The sequence below is a fragment of the Zonotrichia leucophrys genome, chromosome 27, assembly GCF_028769735.1.
Source record: "Zonotrichia leucophrys gambelii isolate GWCS_2022_RI chromosome 27, RI_Zleu_2.0, whole genome shotgun sequence".
NCBI lineage: Eukaryota > Metazoa > Chordata > Aves > Passeriformes > Passerellidae > Zonotrichia > Zonotrichia leucophrys.
In genome coordinates this window covers 4019981-4036335 of record NC_088196.1, presented here as the reverse complement: position 1 = coordinate 4036335, position 16355 = coordinate 4019981, and the positions used below count along the sequence as shown (strand labels likewise).

At 57.2% G+C, this 16355-nt stretch overlaps 2 protein-coding genes across 2 annotated transcripts; one reads left to right on the top strand and one right to left on the bottom strand.

Annotated features, from left to right (window-relative positions):
- Positions 1 to 42: 42 nt before the first annotated feature.
- MIEN1 (migration and invasion enhancer 1) lies at positions 43 to 2175 on the bottom strand. Its single transcript, XM_064733659.1, has 4 exons — positions 2018 to 2175; positions 1128 to 1225; positions 830 to 906; positions 43 to 630 (listed from the first exon to the last, which is right to left on the bottom strand). The coding sequence occupies exons 1-4, from the start codon at positions 2104 to 2106 to the stop codon at positions 547 to 549; spliced, it is 348 nt and encodes a 115-aa protein (XP_064589729.1). The 5' UTR covers positions 2107 to 2175; the 3' UTR covers positions 43 to 546.
- A 4143-nt stretch (positions 2176 to 6318) lies between these two features.
- On the top strand, positions 6319 to 16265 carry GRB7 (growth factor receptor bound protein 7). Its single transcript, XM_064733559.1, has 14 exons — positions 6319 to 6445; positions 6527 to 6671; positions 7765 to 7921; positions 9086 to 9207; positions 9278 to 9355; positions 9445 to 9582; positions 9663 to 9773; positions 11143 to 11241; positions 13091 to 13171; positions 13743 to 13859; positions 13938 to 13998; positions 14085 to 14172; positions 15002 to 15095; positions 15173 to 16265. Exons 1-14 carry the CDS (start codon positions 6327 to 6329, stop codon positions 15317 to 15319), a joined length of 1557 nt encoding a protein of 518 aa, XP_064589629.1. The 5' UTR covers positions 6319 to 6326; the 3' UTR covers positions 15320 to 16265.
- Positions 16266 to 16355: the final 90 nt, after the last annotated feature.

The following is a 16355-nucleotide window of genomic DNA, read 5'->3' as shown; positions in this document are numbered from 1 at the left end:
TGATTTTGGAACCCCCCCAATCCCAAGGGACACCAGAGCAGCCACATTCTCCATCCTTTATTCCCCCAGGCCTTTGGGTTTATACACAGTATAGAATAAATAGGGGACCCCCTCACCCCAAGGCCCAGGGCAGGGACATTCCAGGCAGGAAGCAGAGCTGGGAATGGCCAGGGGGGGTGTGAACACACCTGGGCCTGTGGGGCCAGCCTGGCCTTCCCATGGCCTGCATTAAACAGTGCCAGAGGGATTTTAATCATTAACACATCCCAGGGAAAGCTACAGCCTGTGCATTCCCCTGGGAGCTGCTCCAACTCCCATTCATGGGAGACCCCCCCAGATCCCCCAGCACAGAGAAATGGGGGTGCCAAGCCTGTACCCTGAGGGGGGAGAGGCAAAGGCAGGTGGGAGACCCCCCCAAATCCACCCCACAGCAGGTCAGGCAGGGGACACAACGCCCCCCCAGTGCCACCAGGAGGCTCCTGAGCCCCCCAGGGCTGCAGGGTTTAGGGAAGGCAGCATGGGGGGACCCTGCTGTCCCCGGGGGGGTCACAGGATGACACAGGGGGGGCGGCTGTTGGTGATTTTCTCCAGGGGCTCCCCATTGCGGGCTCTGCGGATGGCCTCGATCAGCTGGGGAGAGACACGGAGGTGACAGGGACAAACCCAGGCCACCATGAGGAGCTGCCCCTCTGTCCCCTCTCACCCCACCCCAGCAGGACCTGCAGAAGGTCCTGGCAGGGTGGTAGGAAGGAGAACAGCTCCATAAAACAATGATCCCATTAAAGGAGGGGGCTCCCTGCAAAGCAAACACCCCCCTGTGGGTACTCACATCCTTCTCGTAGGGAAAACCTCCATTCTCCAGCTTGGAGAACACCAGCTGCCCGTTGATCTCGATCTCAAAGGCACCTGAGGGGGGGCCCAGCCATCAGTTCTGTGCCCCCAAACCCCCCCATGGCATCATCCTGCCCATACCAACCCCATGGCATCATCCCCCTCATACTGACCCTACAGAGTGACAACACCCAGACCACCACCCCCCGGAATTCCAACCCCTCCCTGGACTTCCAACCCTGCCAAACCCCAGCAGGGCACTGGGGGGGGCTCTGGGTGTCAGTTTGGGGTCTCACCGGTGCCCCCCAGGCGGGACTCGATCTCGATGTCGGGGTACTCCTCCCTCACAGCGCTCGCCAGCTCCTGGTAGGTGGCCTCAAAGCCACAGGGCTCACTGGGGAACAGGGTGGGGACAGCCTGAGGAGGGGGTGCAGGGACCCCCCAAACTCTCCCCGAACTGAGGAGCCACCCCACAAGAGCTCTGCTGCATCCTGCACCCCAATGTCCACCTTAGGAGCCTTCCCACACCCTCGTACCCCATAACCCTCAATACCTCCTCAGCCCCACAAATCCTCTATAACCTTTTCCTGAGCCCCCAAATTCCCCTATAACCCAATTTCCTACCCTCAGAGCCCCCCAAATCCTCTGTAACCCTTTCCTTAACCCCTAAATTCGCCTATAACTCAGTGACCCACGCTGCAGAGCCCCCAAATCCTCTATAACCCCTCCTCAGCCCCTGAATTCCCCTATAACACCCCAAATCCTCTATTACCCTCCCTCAGCCCCCCAATTCCCCGAAAATCCAATTCCCCACCCCACAGAGCCCCCCAAATCCTCTGTAACCCCTTCCTTAACCCCAATTCCTGTATAACCCTTTCCTCAACCTCCAAATTCCCCTATAACCCCCAAATTCCCCTATAACCCCCAATTCCTCTATAACCCTTTCCTCAGCCCCCGAATTCCCCTATAACCCCCAATCCCCACCCTCAGAGCCCCCCAACCTCCCTCCACCCCCTCCTCACCTCCTCCCCCAACCCCTCTAGATCCCCCTCAGCCTCTCCCTTCTCCCTCCAGCCCCCTCCATGCCTGAACCCCCTCATGCCTCACCCCAGTTCGTGCTCCCGGTTCTCCGGTACCCCTGGCTCTCCCACCCCCGGGATCCCCTCGATCCATCCGGCCCCCTCACCAATACTCCACCACGATGCGGACCCGCCGCTCGGCCCCGCTCTCGGCCCCGTTGCCGTCGCCGTTCCCGTTCCCGGTGCCGCCGCTCATGGCCCCCCGTGCCGCCGCGCAGCCGCTTCCGGGTATAGTCACGTGATGCGCTCGCTTCCGGTGCCGCTCTGTTCCGCCCCGCCCTCGTCTCGTCTGCTCTGGGAGGACCGCCGTGACCCCGGTGACCCCCGGAGACACAAAATGACCCAAAGTGACTTCCAGGACACCTAAAGTGACCCCCAAGGGACCCAAACTCTCCGTGTGCCACCTGCAGTGACCCCCAAGACCCGCAAAAACCCCCATGAGATGCACAATGACCTCAGTGACCCCTGTGTCACCTGCACCCACACCCGTGGGACCCAAAATGACCTCTGGGGACACACATGGGACCTGAAATGACCCTCAAAGGAGCTCTGGATTCCCATGGGAGTCCCCACTGCTCTGTAGGACCCACACCTAAAACCCTGTGGGGTTTCTATGGGGTTTTGTAACCTCCCCACAAACCAATAGGAACCCTCAGCATCCCCCACAGGGAGCCCTGAACCCCTCCTTGGGGACACCTCTGTGACCCCATGGCACCCCTAGTGCCCAGTTGCGACTCCCAGACCCCACAGGAGACACCCACAGAGCCCCTAAAGGACCCCACAGCATTCCCAAATCCCAAATTCCACCCCCAGTCCTCCTGGAAGGGCCCCTGACCTGCATGAGACCCCCATGACCCCATAGTCCCACTTGGCAGGGATCCCTGAGGGGACAATGGGGACACCCCCATCCCTATGGGACCCTCCCAGCCCAAATTTGGGGGTCCCAGGGTGCTCACCTCAAACCCCAATCTGGGGGCTGAGGAAAGGGTTATAGAGGAATTGGGGGGGTTATAGGGGAATTGGGGGAATTTGGATGGGGTATGGGGGGCTGAGAGGGAGATTAGGGGGGCCTGAGGGGAATTGGGGGTTATAGGGGAATTGGGGGTCTGAGGAGGTTGGGGGCTAGAGGGGAATTGGGGGTTATAGGGGAATTGAGGGGCCGAGGAAAGGGTTATAGGGGAATTGGGGAGTTATAAAGGAATTGGGGGGTTATAGGGGAATCGGGGGGCTGAGGAAAGAGTTATAGAGGAATTGGGGGGTTATAAAGGAATTGGGGAGTTATAAAGGAATTGGGGGGTTATAAGGGAATTGGGGGGCTGAGGAAAGGGTTAGAGGGGAATTGGGGGGTTATAAAGGAATTGGGGGGCTGAGGAAAGGGTTCTAGAAGAATTGGGAGGTTATAGGGGAATCGGCTGGGGCTCAGTGGCATCTGCACCCCCAGGTCACCCCGAGGTGTCCCCGTGTCCCCCCACGCCCGGTGCATTGTGGGAAACTCCCCATCACCACCTCAGGGGGGTTTTGGGGGGGGTTGTGCCGGGGTCTCTCTGGCCCCCCCCTCAGGGGTTTGGGGGTGCTGGGGGGCCCTGTGGGTGCCGGTGGGGGCCGGTACCGGGGCAGGGCGGCGCTGGCAGGCGGGGGCGGGAGCTGCTGCAGGTAGATAAAGGCGGGCAGAACAGGAATCCCTGGTCCGGCGGGACGGGGCCGGGGCCGGGACGCGGCGGGAGCTGCAGGTACGAGCGGGGCCGGTTCCGGGGGCTCCCGGGGGCTCCCGGAGCTGGGGGGGGATCGCTGCTCATCCCGGGGTGTTGGTTCTGTCCCGTCGGGAACGGCCCCGCAGCTCTGGCTGAGCCCGCAGCCTCCCCTCGCTCCTTCCCGCCTTCCTCCCGGCTCTTCCTCCTCCTCCGCCGTCCCGCCGTGCCTGCTCTGTGCCCTGGGGAGCTCTGCACCCCCAAACTCGAGACCCCCACCCACAGCTGGGGTCCTGTTCTTCATCCTGGTGGTCCCGGCACGCTGTCCCTTGTCCTGGTGGCTTTGGGATCCCATCCCCTCACCCTGCTGGCTCTGGGATCCTGTTCCTGGGTCCTGGCGGCTTTGGGATCCCATCCCCTCACCCTGGTGGCCCTGGGATCCTGTCCCCTCACCCTCCTGTCCCTGGAATCCCACCCTCTTGTCCTGCTGGCGCTGGGATCCTGTCCCTCAGCCCTGGTGGCTTTAGGATCCCATTCCCTCACCTTGGTGGCCCTAGAATCCCATCCCTTCGTCCTGGTGGCCCTGTGACTCCATTCCTCAGCCCTAGTGGCTCTGGGAACCTGTCCCTCAGCCCTGGTGGCTTTAGGATCCTGTCCCTGGGTCCTGGTGGCTCTGGAATCCCATCCCCTCACCATGGTGGCCCTGCAATCCTGTCCCTCACTCTGATGGCCCTGGGATCCTGTCCCTTGTCTTGGTGTCCCTTTGATTCCATTCCTCAGCCCTGGTGGCTCTGGGATCCTGTCCCTCATCCCTGTTGCTCTGGGACCCTCAATCTGGTGGCCCTGGACTCTCTGCTCCATAGCCTTGGTGGCCCTGGGGCCCATCCCGGTGCTCCTGAGCCCCTCCAGTCCCCCTCCCCATACCCTGATATCCCCTGTGTCCCCTGATTGTCCCCTGATGCTCCTGACCCCCTCCAGTCCCTCCCGGTGTCTCCTGTTTGTCCCACACCCATCCCGGTGCTCCTGAGCCCCTCCAGTCCATAACCCCACAACCCTGATGTCCCCTGTGTCCCCTTTTTGTCCCCTGGGCCCCTCCAGTCCTCCACCCCATACCCTGATGTCCCCTGTGTCCCCTGCTTGTCCCACACCCATCCTGGTGCTCCTGAGCCCCTCCAGCCCCCCTCCTCATAACCCCAATGTCCCTGTCCTTATGTCCAAAGCCCCGCGTCCCCTGTTTGTCTCACCCCGAGTGTCCCCACCCTGCCACTGCCACCAGCCCGGGGTTCACACCCAGGGTGACCTGAGGCCACCACGGGGGTGGTGCCAGGGTGGTGTCCCCGCTGCCAGGGCCCTGTCTGTCACATCCTCCCCTCTGTGTGTCCCCTGCTGTGTCCCCTGGCTGTCCCCGTGTCCCCAAATCACCCCGGGCACTGCCAGGGAGGGGACACCGGGAGCAGGGATGGAGCAGAGGGATGGGGACAGGGACACGGCAGGGACACAGGGATGGCACAGGGGTGACATCAGCCCTGCCAAGCATGGACTTGGACCCCGAGAGGTGGCAGCAGGGACGGGCAGCGGGCAATGATTAACGCCGTGTCCCGCGGCCACAAGTGCCACCGTGAGTGCCACTGAGTGCCACCGCCGATGCCACCGTGGGTGCCACGTGTGTGCTCCGTGTGCCACGTGCTGGGGGGGCCGCGGGACACCCCGGGGCCACATCCCGGGGCCGGGGCCGGTGCCCGGGTGGCACGGGTGGCACCGGGCGTGGGTGGGGACACGGCGGGGGCTGGCGGCCGTTCCCACGGCGGCTCCCTCGCCCCCGGCTCCGGGGCCCGGATGCCAGCGCGGTGAGCTGGAGCTGGGAGCGGCTGCGGGACCGGTTTGGCCGGACCCGAGGGGAGTTTGGGGCTGAGCCGCCGCCGCCGCCACGCTCGGCTTCCTGCTCTGCTCGGCGCCGGCACGGCTCGGCCTGGCACGGCTCGGCCTGGCACGGCTTGGCCTGGCATGGCTCGGCCTGGTAAAGCTCAGCTTGGTAAAGCTGAACCTGGCACAGCTTGGCCTGGCACGGCTCAACCTGGTAAAGCTCGGCCTGGTAAAGCTCAGCCTGGCACGGCTCTGCCTGGTAAAGCTCAGCCTGGCAAAGCCCAGCCTGGCAAAGCTCAGCCTGGCACAGCTCGGCCTGGAAAGCTCAGCCTGGCACAGCCCAGCCTGGCAAAGCCCAGCCTGGTAAAGCTCAGCCTGGCAAAGCCCAGCCTGGCAAAGTTCAGCCTGGCACAGCCCAGCCTGGTAAAGAGCCTGGCAAAGCTCCGTCTTGCAAAGAGCCTGGCAAAGCCCAGCCTGGCAAAGCTTGGCCTGGCACAGCCCAGCCTGGCAAAGCTCAGCCTGGTAAAGCTTGACCTGGTAAAGCTCAGCCTGGCAAAGCCCAGCCCAGCACCTCCCAGCTCTCCCAGCCCCTCGTTGCTGTGAGGGCATTCTGGGGGTCTCACCAGGGGCTGTGCTCACCATCAGGGCTGTGCTCCAGCCCCCAGCACCCCCACAGCACCGGGGGGACAGGGACACCCCCTTGGTGTCCCAAATCCCACCCAGGGCTGGGCTCCTGCGTGGCTGGGCAGGGAAACACCCCTGGGTGGGTGCCAGGAGCCCACCTGGGGGCTGCCCACACCTGGCCACGACCCCCCAGATGTGCTCATGGCTGCCAGACCCCCTCTCTGCCCCCACAGATGATGCCATGGAGGGGGGGGCTCAGCAGAGCGGCCTCTGGGAGCCCCCCGAGCAGGAGGGGGGTCCTGCAGAGCGCGATGGGGGCGAGCTCCGGCGCTCCCAGCCCCTCTTCATCCACGGCAGCAGGTGGGTGAGGCCTGGGGGGGTTCAGGGGGTTCAGGGGGGGTCACAGGGGGTGCAGAGCTCACCCTCCACCCCTTCCCGCAGCCGGCAGCCGCCACAGGAGGAGCCGCGGGCGTCGTCGCTGCCCAGCATCCCCAACCCCTTCCCCGAGCTGTGCAGCCCCTCCAACTCCCCCATCCTGAGCAGCCCCACCCTGGGACAGGGACCCCCCCGAGAGGGCACCTCCCATGTGAGTCAGGGGATGGGGATGGGCAGGGGGGATGGGAAAGGGGGCTGGGACCCCTGCAGGGGCTGGGGAGGGGGTTCTTGGGGCACCCCCCAGGTGAGGTGGGAATCAGGGGGCTGGGGAGACGGGAGGGTCTCAGCTCTGGGGCAGGAACCTCCTCCCATGTGAGGGTCTGGGGAGGGGTCCCAGCCTTTGGAGAAGGGCCACTCTAGAGAGGTCCCATCCTCCTGAGCCTGGGGGTCGAGGGGCTGGAAAGGGGGACCTCAACTCTGGGGAAGGAGCCACATCCCAAATGAATTCAGGCTCTGGGAAGAAGGGATCCCATCCCTAGGACAGGAACCACCTCCTGCAAGAGTCAAGGATCTGGAAAGGAGGGATTCCATCCCTGGGACCACCTCCCAAATAAGTCAAGGGGCTGGGAAGGGGGGATCCCATCCTTGGGACAGGAACCACCTCTCAAATGAATCAAAGGGCTGGAAATGGGGACCTCAACCTTCATCTCCCACATGAATCAAGGCTCTGGGAAGGAGGAATTACATCCCTGGGACCACCTCCCAAATAAGTCAAGGCTCTGGGAAGCAGGGATTCCAAAGCAGGGAGTCCATTCCTGGGACAGGAACCACCTTCCACATGAATTAAGGGCATGGGATGGAAGGATCCCATCCTTGGGACAGGAACCACCTCCCAAATAAGTCAAGGGGCTGGGAAGGAGGGATCCCATCCCTGGGACCACCTCCCAAATAAGTCAATAGGCTGGGAAGGAGGGATCCCATCCTTGGGACAGGAACCACCTCTCAAATGAATCAAAGGGACCTCAACCTTCATCTCCCACATGAATCAAGGCTCTGGGAAGGAGGGATTCCATCCCTGGGACAGGAACCTTCTCCCAAATAAGTCAAGGGGCTGAAAAAAGGGACCTCAACCCTGGGGAAGGAGCCATCTCCCAAATGAATCAAGACTTTGGAGAGGGGGGATCCCATCCCTGTGACAGGAACCACCTCCCACACGATCTGGAGAGCAGGAGGTGGGGTGGGACAATCCCACCTGTGCTCCCCTGGTGCCGGGGGTCCCTGACAGCCCCTGTGCCCCCTCGCAGGTGGTGAAGGTGTTCGGGGAGGACGGCGCCTGCCGCTCCCTGGAGGCCTCGGCGGGCACCACGGCGCGGCAGCTCTGCGAGACCCTGGTGCGCAGGACGCGGGCGCTGCACGACCACAGCTGGGCCCTGGTGGAGCTGCACCAGCACCTGGCCCTGGGTGAGCAGCCCTGGCGGTGGTGGAGATCTCAGGGCTCCCAGGAGGAGGGGAGAGATGAGAATCTTGACTCTGTCAGAAGGCTGATTTATTATTTTGTGATATATATGTTATATAAAGAGAAAATGTTATATTGAAGCTATACTAAGAATAGAGAATGGAATACTCAGTGTAAGAATAGAGAAGGGATTCATCGGAAGGGGAAGGGGAAGGGGAAGGAAAGGAAAGGAAAGGAAAGGAGAGGAAGAGAGGAAGAAAGGAAGGAAAGGAAAGGAAAGGAAGGAAAGGAAAGGAAAGGAAGGAAGGAAAGGAAAGGAAAGGAAAGGAAAGGAAAGGAAGGAAAGGAAAGGAAAGGAAAAGGAAAGGAAAGGAAAGGAAAGGAAAGGAAAGGGAAAAGGAAAGGGGAAAGGAAAGGGAAAAGGAAAGGGAAAAGGAAAGGGAAAAGGAAAAGGAAAAGGAAAAGGAAAAGGAAAAACAATAAAATCTTGTGACTGACCAGAGAGTCCAAGCCAGTTGACTGTGATTTGCCATTAATTAAAACAACCAACATGGGCCAATCACAGATGCACCTGTTGCATTCCACAGCAGCAGATAACCATTGTTTACATTTTGTTCCTGAGGCCTCTCAGCTTCTCAGGAGAAAAAATCCTAAGGAAAGGATTTTTCATAAAATGTGTCTGTGACACCTGGGGACACTCAGAAATGACTTAGAAATGCCATGGAATAGTACAGAGATTGCTGGGGGAAAATAGAGCTAGGAAAAAAGTTTCAAAAGGTGGCCTTGCAAATAAGACTGGATACTTTGGAGAAATAGAACTGTGAAGGATGCATTGCAGTAGGAGCCACGAGGGGTAATTTTAGATGATTGGCTTTAAGGCATTTACAGCATGGTGTGACAAAAGCTGACAGGCCAAAAAAACACTTATAATGTATTGTAATTAGGAAATAATTGGCTGCTGATTGTGATGGCGTGAATGATAACATCTCACCCTTCACGTGAGATTGAAAAGAGAATCAAAGCTTTTAAAACACCACTGAGTTACCCCATCTCTGGATCAGAAAAGGGTTTAATCCTTGGGACCCCCCACCACCCTGCTGACCCCATGGGACCCCCCCACCACCCTGCTGACCCCGTGGGACCCCCCACCACCCCCCTGTCCCCCCCAGAGCGCTGCCTGGAGGACCACGAGTCTGTGGTGGAGGTGCAGAGCTCCTGGGCCCCGGGCGCCGACAGCCGCTTTGTGTTCCGCAAGAACTTCGCCAAGTACGAGCTCTTCAAGAGCAGCACGGTAGGTGGGCACCCCCTGGACCCCCCCTTTGGGCACCCTGAGGGGTCTCTGCTGAGCCTGTGTCCCCCAGCAGCTGCTGTTCCCCGAGGTGATGGTGTCCAGCTGCCTGGAGGCCAACAAGAGCATGGCGCACTCCGAGCTCATCCAGGTACGGGGGCACCGTGCCCAGCCGTGCCCTGGGCACCCTGCCGTGCCCTGGGGACCCCGCTGTGCCCCTCAGCCCTCGTGTCCCCCCAGAATTTCCTCAACTCTGGGAGCTGCCCTGAGGTCCAGGGTTTCCTGCACCTGCGGGAGGCCGGGCGCAAGGTCTGGAAGCGTTTCCACTTCTCCCTGCGCCGCTCGGGGCTCTACTACTCCACCAAGGGCACCTCCAAGGTGAGGCCTGGGGGTCCTGGGGAAGGGGGGCATGGCCAGGGGGTGCAGCAAGGCCAGCTCTGACACCCCAAACCCCCCAGGACCCCCGGCACCTCCAGTACTTCGCTGACCTCACCGAGTCCAACATCTACTACGTGACGCAGGGCAAGAAGCTCTACGGGACTCCCACCGAGTTCGGCTTCTGCATCAAGGTGGGTGTCACAGAAATCTTTGATGGAAAATCCTTTCCTTAGGATTTTTCCTCTTGAGAAGCTGAGAGGCTTCAGGAATAAAATGTAAACATTGATTATCTGCTGCTGTGGAATGCAACAGATAGATTTGTGATTGGTCTCATGTGGTTGTTTCTAATTAATGGCTCAGACTCTCTGTCCGAGCCACAAACCTTTGTTATCATTATTTCTTTTTCTATTCTTAGCCAGCCTTCTGATGAAATCCTTTCTTCTATTCCTTTAGTATAGTTTTAATATCATATATATCCTAATATATATCATTAAAACTATTCCTTGAGTATAGTTTTAATATCATATATATCCTAATATATATCATTAAAACTATTCCTTTAGTATAGTTTTAATATCATATATATCCTAATATTTGTCATTAAAACTATTCCTTTCGTTTTGATGATATATATTATTATATATACATATACAGATATATATCCTAATCTATATCATTAAAACTACTCCTTTAGTGTAGTTTTAATAGAATATATATAATAAATCATTAAAACTATCCCTTTAGTTGTAATTATATTTATATATATATATATATATATAGATATATATATACAGATATATATCCTAATACATATAATTAAAACTATTCCTTTAGTATAGTTTTAAGATTATATATATCATATATATAGTTTAATATAATATAGATCGTGTATATAACATATATAATGTATGATAAATATTATAGATAAGATATATAATAATACATAATTATATACTCATATTATAATATATAATATATAATATATAATGTATAATATATATAATATGTAATATATAATATGTAATATATTATATATTATATATAATGTATAATATATAATGTATGTTATATATTATATACTGCATATTAAAATATATATATTACATATTACATATTACATATTACATATTACATATTATATATTATATATTATATATTATATATTATATATTATATATTATATATTATATATTATATATTATATATTATATATTATATATTATATATTATATATTATATATTATATATTATATATTATATATTTAAAATTATATATTATATAATAGACATTATACATTATATATAGTTTAATATAATATATATCATAATATACATCATTAAAACTATAATATAGTTTTAATATCATACATATAATATATAATATCATATATATCAAAACCTTCTGAAACACGGAGTCAGACCCTCGTCTCTCCCCTCACCCTGGGACCGCTGTGAGCAGTGTCCCAGGTGGGGATGTCCCTGTCCCTGTCCCTGTCCCTGTCCCTGTCCCCTCCTCGGAGCCACCCGGGGCCGCCCCGTGACGGCTCCGCTTTCCCGCAGCCCCACAAGGTTCGGGGCGGAGTGAAGGCTCTGAAGCTGCTCTGCAGCGAGGACGAGCAGAGCCGCAGCTGCTGGATGGCCGCGTTTCGCCTCTTCAAGGTGAGCTCCAGTCCCCTGCCAGCCGGGATGGTGCCAGAGGGGCGCTGGAGGGATTTTGGGGACAATCTGGAGGAATATCGGGGTGGGGATGTGGGAGAAAGCTCACACAGTGTGCAAACACGGAGATGAGAAATGCTAACTTGGAATAGGATAGAGAGAAAAAGAACTACGAAAAATATTTTAAAATTTCAAAACTTAGCATGCCATGGAATAGGGCAGATAGACAAAGAACTAGGAAAAAAAAAAATCAAAACTTAGAAAGCCATGGAATAGGGCAGATAGACAAAGAACTAGGAAAAAAAAAATCAAAACTTAGAAAGCCATGGAATAGGACAGGCAAAAAAAGAACTAGGAAAAAAATTCAAAATCTCAAAACTTAGCATGCCATGGAATAAGACAGACAGAAAAAAGAACTAGGGGAAAAAAATATCAAAACTTAGAAAGCCATGGAATAGGGCAGATAGACAAAGAACTAGGAAAAAAAAAATCAAAACTTAGAAAGCCATGGAATAGGGCAGGCAGAAAAAGAACTAGGAAAAAAAATTCAAAATCTCAAAACTTAGCATGCCATGGAATAAGACAGACAGAAAAAGAACTAGGGGAAAAAAATATCAAAATTTCAAAACTTAGAATGCCATGGAATACGACAGACAGAAAAAAAAATTCAAAATTTCGAAACACAGAATGCCATGGAATAGGACAGACAGAAAAAGAACTAGGGAAAAAATTTCAAAAGGTGGCCTTGCAAATGAGACCTGATACTTTAGAGAAATAGAACTATGAAAGATTCATTGCAGTAGGAGCCACAAGGGGTAATTTTAGATAATTGGCTTTAAGGCAATTACAGCATGGTGTGGCAAAACCTTCCAAACTCAGGACATCCCAAAAAACACTTATAGTGTATTGTAATTAGGAAATAATTGGCTCCTGATTGTGATGGTGTGAATTATAACATCTGTGTTGCCTCACCCTTCACACGAGACTGAAAATAGAATAAAAGTTTTTAAAACACCCCTCAGTTGCCCCATCTCCGGGTCAGAAAAGGGATTAATCTGACAGTGATGGGGGAATGCTTGGGGGATACTGGAGAGCTGCAAGGGGGGAATGTGGATGGTTCTAGAAGGATGCTGGGGGGATGCCAGTGCAAATGTTTCAGGGTGGGTGTCCCTGTGCCCACATGGAGTGGGTGCAGAGCTCCCAGCCCCTGCACTGGGTGCCCCTGGGTGCCCCTGGGTGTCCCTGGGTGTTCCCTGGGTGTCCCTGGGTGTCCCTGGGTGTCCCTGGGTGCCCCTGGGTGTCCCTGGGTGTCCCTGGGTGTCCCTGGGTGTCCCTGGGTGTCCCTGGAGGCCCCTGTGTGTCTGGGTGCCCCTGGGTGTCCCTGGGTGTCCCTGGAGGTCCCTGGAGGTCCCTGGGTGCCCCTGGGTGTCCCTGGGTGCTCCCTGGGTGTCCCTGGGTGCCCCTGGGTGCCCCTGGGTGTCCCTGGAGGTCCCTGGGTGCCCCTGGGTGTCCCTGGGTGTCCCTGGGTGTCCCTGGGTGCCCCTGGGTGTCCCTCGGTGTCCCTGGAGGTCCCTGGGTGTCCCTGGGTGCCCCTGGGTGTCCCTGGAGGTCCCTGGAGGTCCCTGGGTGTCCCTGGGTGCCCCTGGGTGCTCTCTGGGTGTCCCTGGGTGCCCCTGGGTGTCCCTGGAGGTCCTTGGGTGTCCCTGGAGGTCCCTGGGTGTCCCTGGGTGTCCCTGGGTGCCCCTGGGTGTCCCTGGAGGTCCCTGGGTGTCCCTGGGTGCCCCTGGGTGTCCCTGGGTGCTCTCCCACCCCACAGCAGGGCCCCCCCAGCTGACAGAGCTGTTCCCCCCAGTACGGGATGCAGCTCTACAGAAACTACCAGCAAGCACAGGCACGGCTGAGCCAACCGCCCTGGATCGGCCCCACGCCCCTGGTGAGTGTCCCCTGTCCCCCTGGTGAGTGTCCCTGTCCCCATGGTGAGTGTCCCCTGTCCCCTACCCTCCTGGTGAGTGTCCCCTGTCCCCTACAGCCCTGCTGAGTGTCCCTGTCCCCCTACAGCCCCATGTGAGTGTCCCTTGCAGCCCCTGGTGAGTGTCCCCTGTCCCCCTGCTGAGTGTCCCCTGTCCCCATGGTGAGTGTCCCCTGTCCCCCTGGTGAGTGTCCCCTGTGTGCCATGTCCCTGATGAGTGTCCCTGTCCCCATGGTGAGTGTCCCTTGCAGCCCCTGGTGAGTGTCCCCTGTCCCCTGTCCCCCTGGTGAGTGTCCCCTGTCCCCCTGCTGAGTGTCCCCTGTCCCCCAGCAGCCCCTGGTGAGTGTCCCCTGTCCCCCTACAGCCCCATGTGAGTGTCCCCTGTCCCCTACCCTCCTGGTGAGTGTCCCCTGTCCCCATGGTGAGTGTCCCCTGTCCCCCACACCCTCTTGTGAGTGCTCCCCACAGCCCCTGGTGAGTGTCCTCTGTCCCCCACAGCCCCTGACCCCCTCTGGTGACCCCCCTGTCCCCACAGCGCAGCGTCTCGGACAACGCCCTGGTGGCCATGGACTTCTCGGGCTGCACGGGCCGGGTGATTGAGAACCCTAACGAGGTGCTGAGCGTGGCCCTGGAGGAGGCCCAGGCCTGGAGGGTGAGTGGGGGTGCTGGGGAGTCGGGGGGAGCCCCCCTGAGCCCACCCCGACGTCCCCTGGTGTCCTTGTGTGCCCAGAAGAAGACGACGCACCGCTACAGCCTGCCCGCCGCCTGCCACAGCTCCCCGCTCAGCGCCGGTGAGAGCCGGGCTCACTGCCCGCTTTGGGGGGGTCCCTGCCTCCTCCAGGGGGTCCCCCCGAGTGTGACACCCCTGTCCCCACAGCCATCCACCGCACCCAGCCCTGGTTCCACGGCAGGATCTCCAGGGAGGACACCCAGCAGCTCATCGGCCGCCAGGGCTTGGTGGATGGGTATGGAACCCCCTTGGGTTTGGGGGGTTTGGGGTCCCTGGGGGGCACAGGGAACTCCAGGGAGGTTCAGGAGCACGGGGGTTATGGGATATAAGTGGGGGTGAGGGTGAGTGGTCCCAGGTTGTTGCAGGGTTTGGGGGGCACAGAGACTCCCAGGGGTGCCAGGGGGTGCTGGGCTACTCCAGGATTTCACAGGGGGTTTGTGGGACCCCTTTTATTGCAAATCAAAGGTGACTCCAATGAAGGTGAGAGAATGATTCATCTGACTCCATGGATATCAGAAGTTTAATTAATTACTTTATTATACTATATTATATACTTTTCATCTGAACTGAATCTGCCAAGCACTCACTCTGCACACACTGCACAGAATCTTGTGACTGTCAGTGACAATCCTGACACACACACACACACACCTGGCCCTGACAGGCCAAGGAAACAAAAAATCCTCACTTTGGGTGAATATTTTCCATATTGCATTCTACTTTGGCGCAGCAAGTAAGATAAGAATTGTGTTTTCCCTTTCTGTGATGTTCAGAGAATGTGAATCTCAGAAATCCTTAAGAATAGTGCCTTGCTTTTCTCTGTGAAATGTGGCAGCAATGGGTGACACTGGGAGGGCAGAGGGGACACTGGGAAGGCAGAGGGGACACTGGGAGGGCAGAGGTGACACTGGGGGGACAGAGGGGACACTGGTGGGGCAGAGGTGACACTGGGAGGGCAGAGGGGACACTGGGAGGGCAGAGGGGACACTGGGAGGGCAGAGGGGACACTGGGAGGGCACAAGGGACCTGTGCCCAGCCATGAGTGGCACCTCTGTGCCTCGCAGGGTGTTCCTGGTGCGGGAGAGCCAGCGGAACCCCAAGGGCTTCGTGCTGTCCCTGTGCCACCTGCAGCGCATCAAGCACTACCTCATCCTGCCGGTGAGTGCCAGCCTGGGGCTGGGGGGGCCCGGGGGGGCCGGGCACGGGGGTCCTGACCTGCAGCCCCCCCCTGGCAGAGCGAGGAGGAGGGGCGGCTTTACTTCACCATGGACGACGGGCAGACGCGCTTCGCCGACCTGATCCAGCTGGTGGAGTTCCACCAGATCAACCGCGGCATCCTGCCCTGCAAGCTGCGCCACTACTGCACCTGCGTGGCCCTCTGAGCCCCTGGGGGGTTGGCACAGCCTGGCACCACCAGCACGGCAGGGTTGGGCTCGGCCTGGCACTGCCAGCGTGGTTTGGCACAGGCTGGCGCTGCTGGTTCAGTCTCGTAGCACGGCTCGGCACAGCCCGGCACAGAACAGCCTGGCACAGCCTGGCACTGCTGGGGTTGTTTGGCACAGATTGGCCCTGCTGATATGGCATGGCTTGGCACAGCACCACCAGCAGAGATTGGCACAGCTGGGCACCAATGACATGGCACAGCTGGCACAGCCTGGCCCTGCTGATATGGCATGGCATGGCTTGGCAGAGTCCAGCATCACCAGCGCAATTTGGCACAGCTGGGCACCAATGACATGGCACTGCTGGCACAGCTTGGCACCAGTGGGATGGTTTGGCACAGCCCAGCACCACTAGCAAGGCACAGTTTGGCATGGTCTGGCATGGTTGTGTGGTTTGGCACAGCCTGACACTGCCAGCATGGCACAGCTCAGCACAGCACCACCAGCATGGCACAGTCTGGCATGGTTGGGTGGTTTGGCACAGCCTGGCATTGCCAGCATGGCTCAGCCCAGCACCACTAGGATGGTTTGGCACAGCCCAGCACCACCAGGATGGTTTGGCACAGCCTGGCACCACCAGCATGGCTCAGCCCAGCACCACCAGGATGGTTTGGCACAGCCTGGCACTGCCAGCATGGCACAGCTCAGCACAGCCCACAGCAGGACCCCACACTCAAGCACTTTCTCCCCCCTGCCCTGCAGCACCAGCCCCGAGTGCCCCTGCCGGAGCCTGGCACTCCTTGCCCCCACACCAGGGCGGGTTTTGGGGTCCCGGGCTGTGGGGGTGAGGGGGGCACCCATCACCGTGTCCCCCACGTCTCCACGAGGCCAGTTGAATGGGACGTGTTTTATACCAGTGATAAATAATAAAAGTTATTTTTGCAGAGCTCCTGCCTCCTTCCTTGCGTTCCCCGGTGGCACACGGCTGGCAGCGTCCCCATCTCCCACGCCTGGCAGTGTCCCCATGTCCCGCTGT

Excerpts from the sequence above, each read along its gene's own strand:
- MIEN1 (XM_064733659.1), bottom strand. The coding sequence starts at position 2,106 with ATGAGCGGCGGCACCGGGAACGGGAACGGCGACGGCAACGGGGCCGAG. Across the intron at positions 907-1,127 it reads GTCCCGCCTGGGGGGCACCG|GTGCCTTTGAGATCGAGATC; the intron begins GTGAGACCCCAA and ends GCCCCCCCTCAG. Across the intron at positions 631-829 it reads GTTTTCCCTACGAGAAGGAT|CTGATCGAGGCCATCCGCAG; the intron begins GTGAGTACCCAC and ends GTCTCTCCCCAG.
- GRB7 (XM_064733559.1), top strand. The coding sequence starts at position 6,327 with ATGGAGGGGGGGGCTCAGCAGAGCGGCCTCTGGGAGCCCCCCGAGCAG. Across the intron at positions 6,446-6,526 it reads CTCTTCATCCACGGCAGCAG|CCGGCAGCCGCCACAGGAGG; the intron begins GTGGGTGAGGCC and ends CCCTTCCCGCAG. Across the intron at positions 15,096-15,172 it reads AGCACTACCTCATCCTGCCG|AGCGAGGAGGAGGGGCGGCT; the intron begins GTGAGTGCCAGC and ends CCCCCCTGGCAG.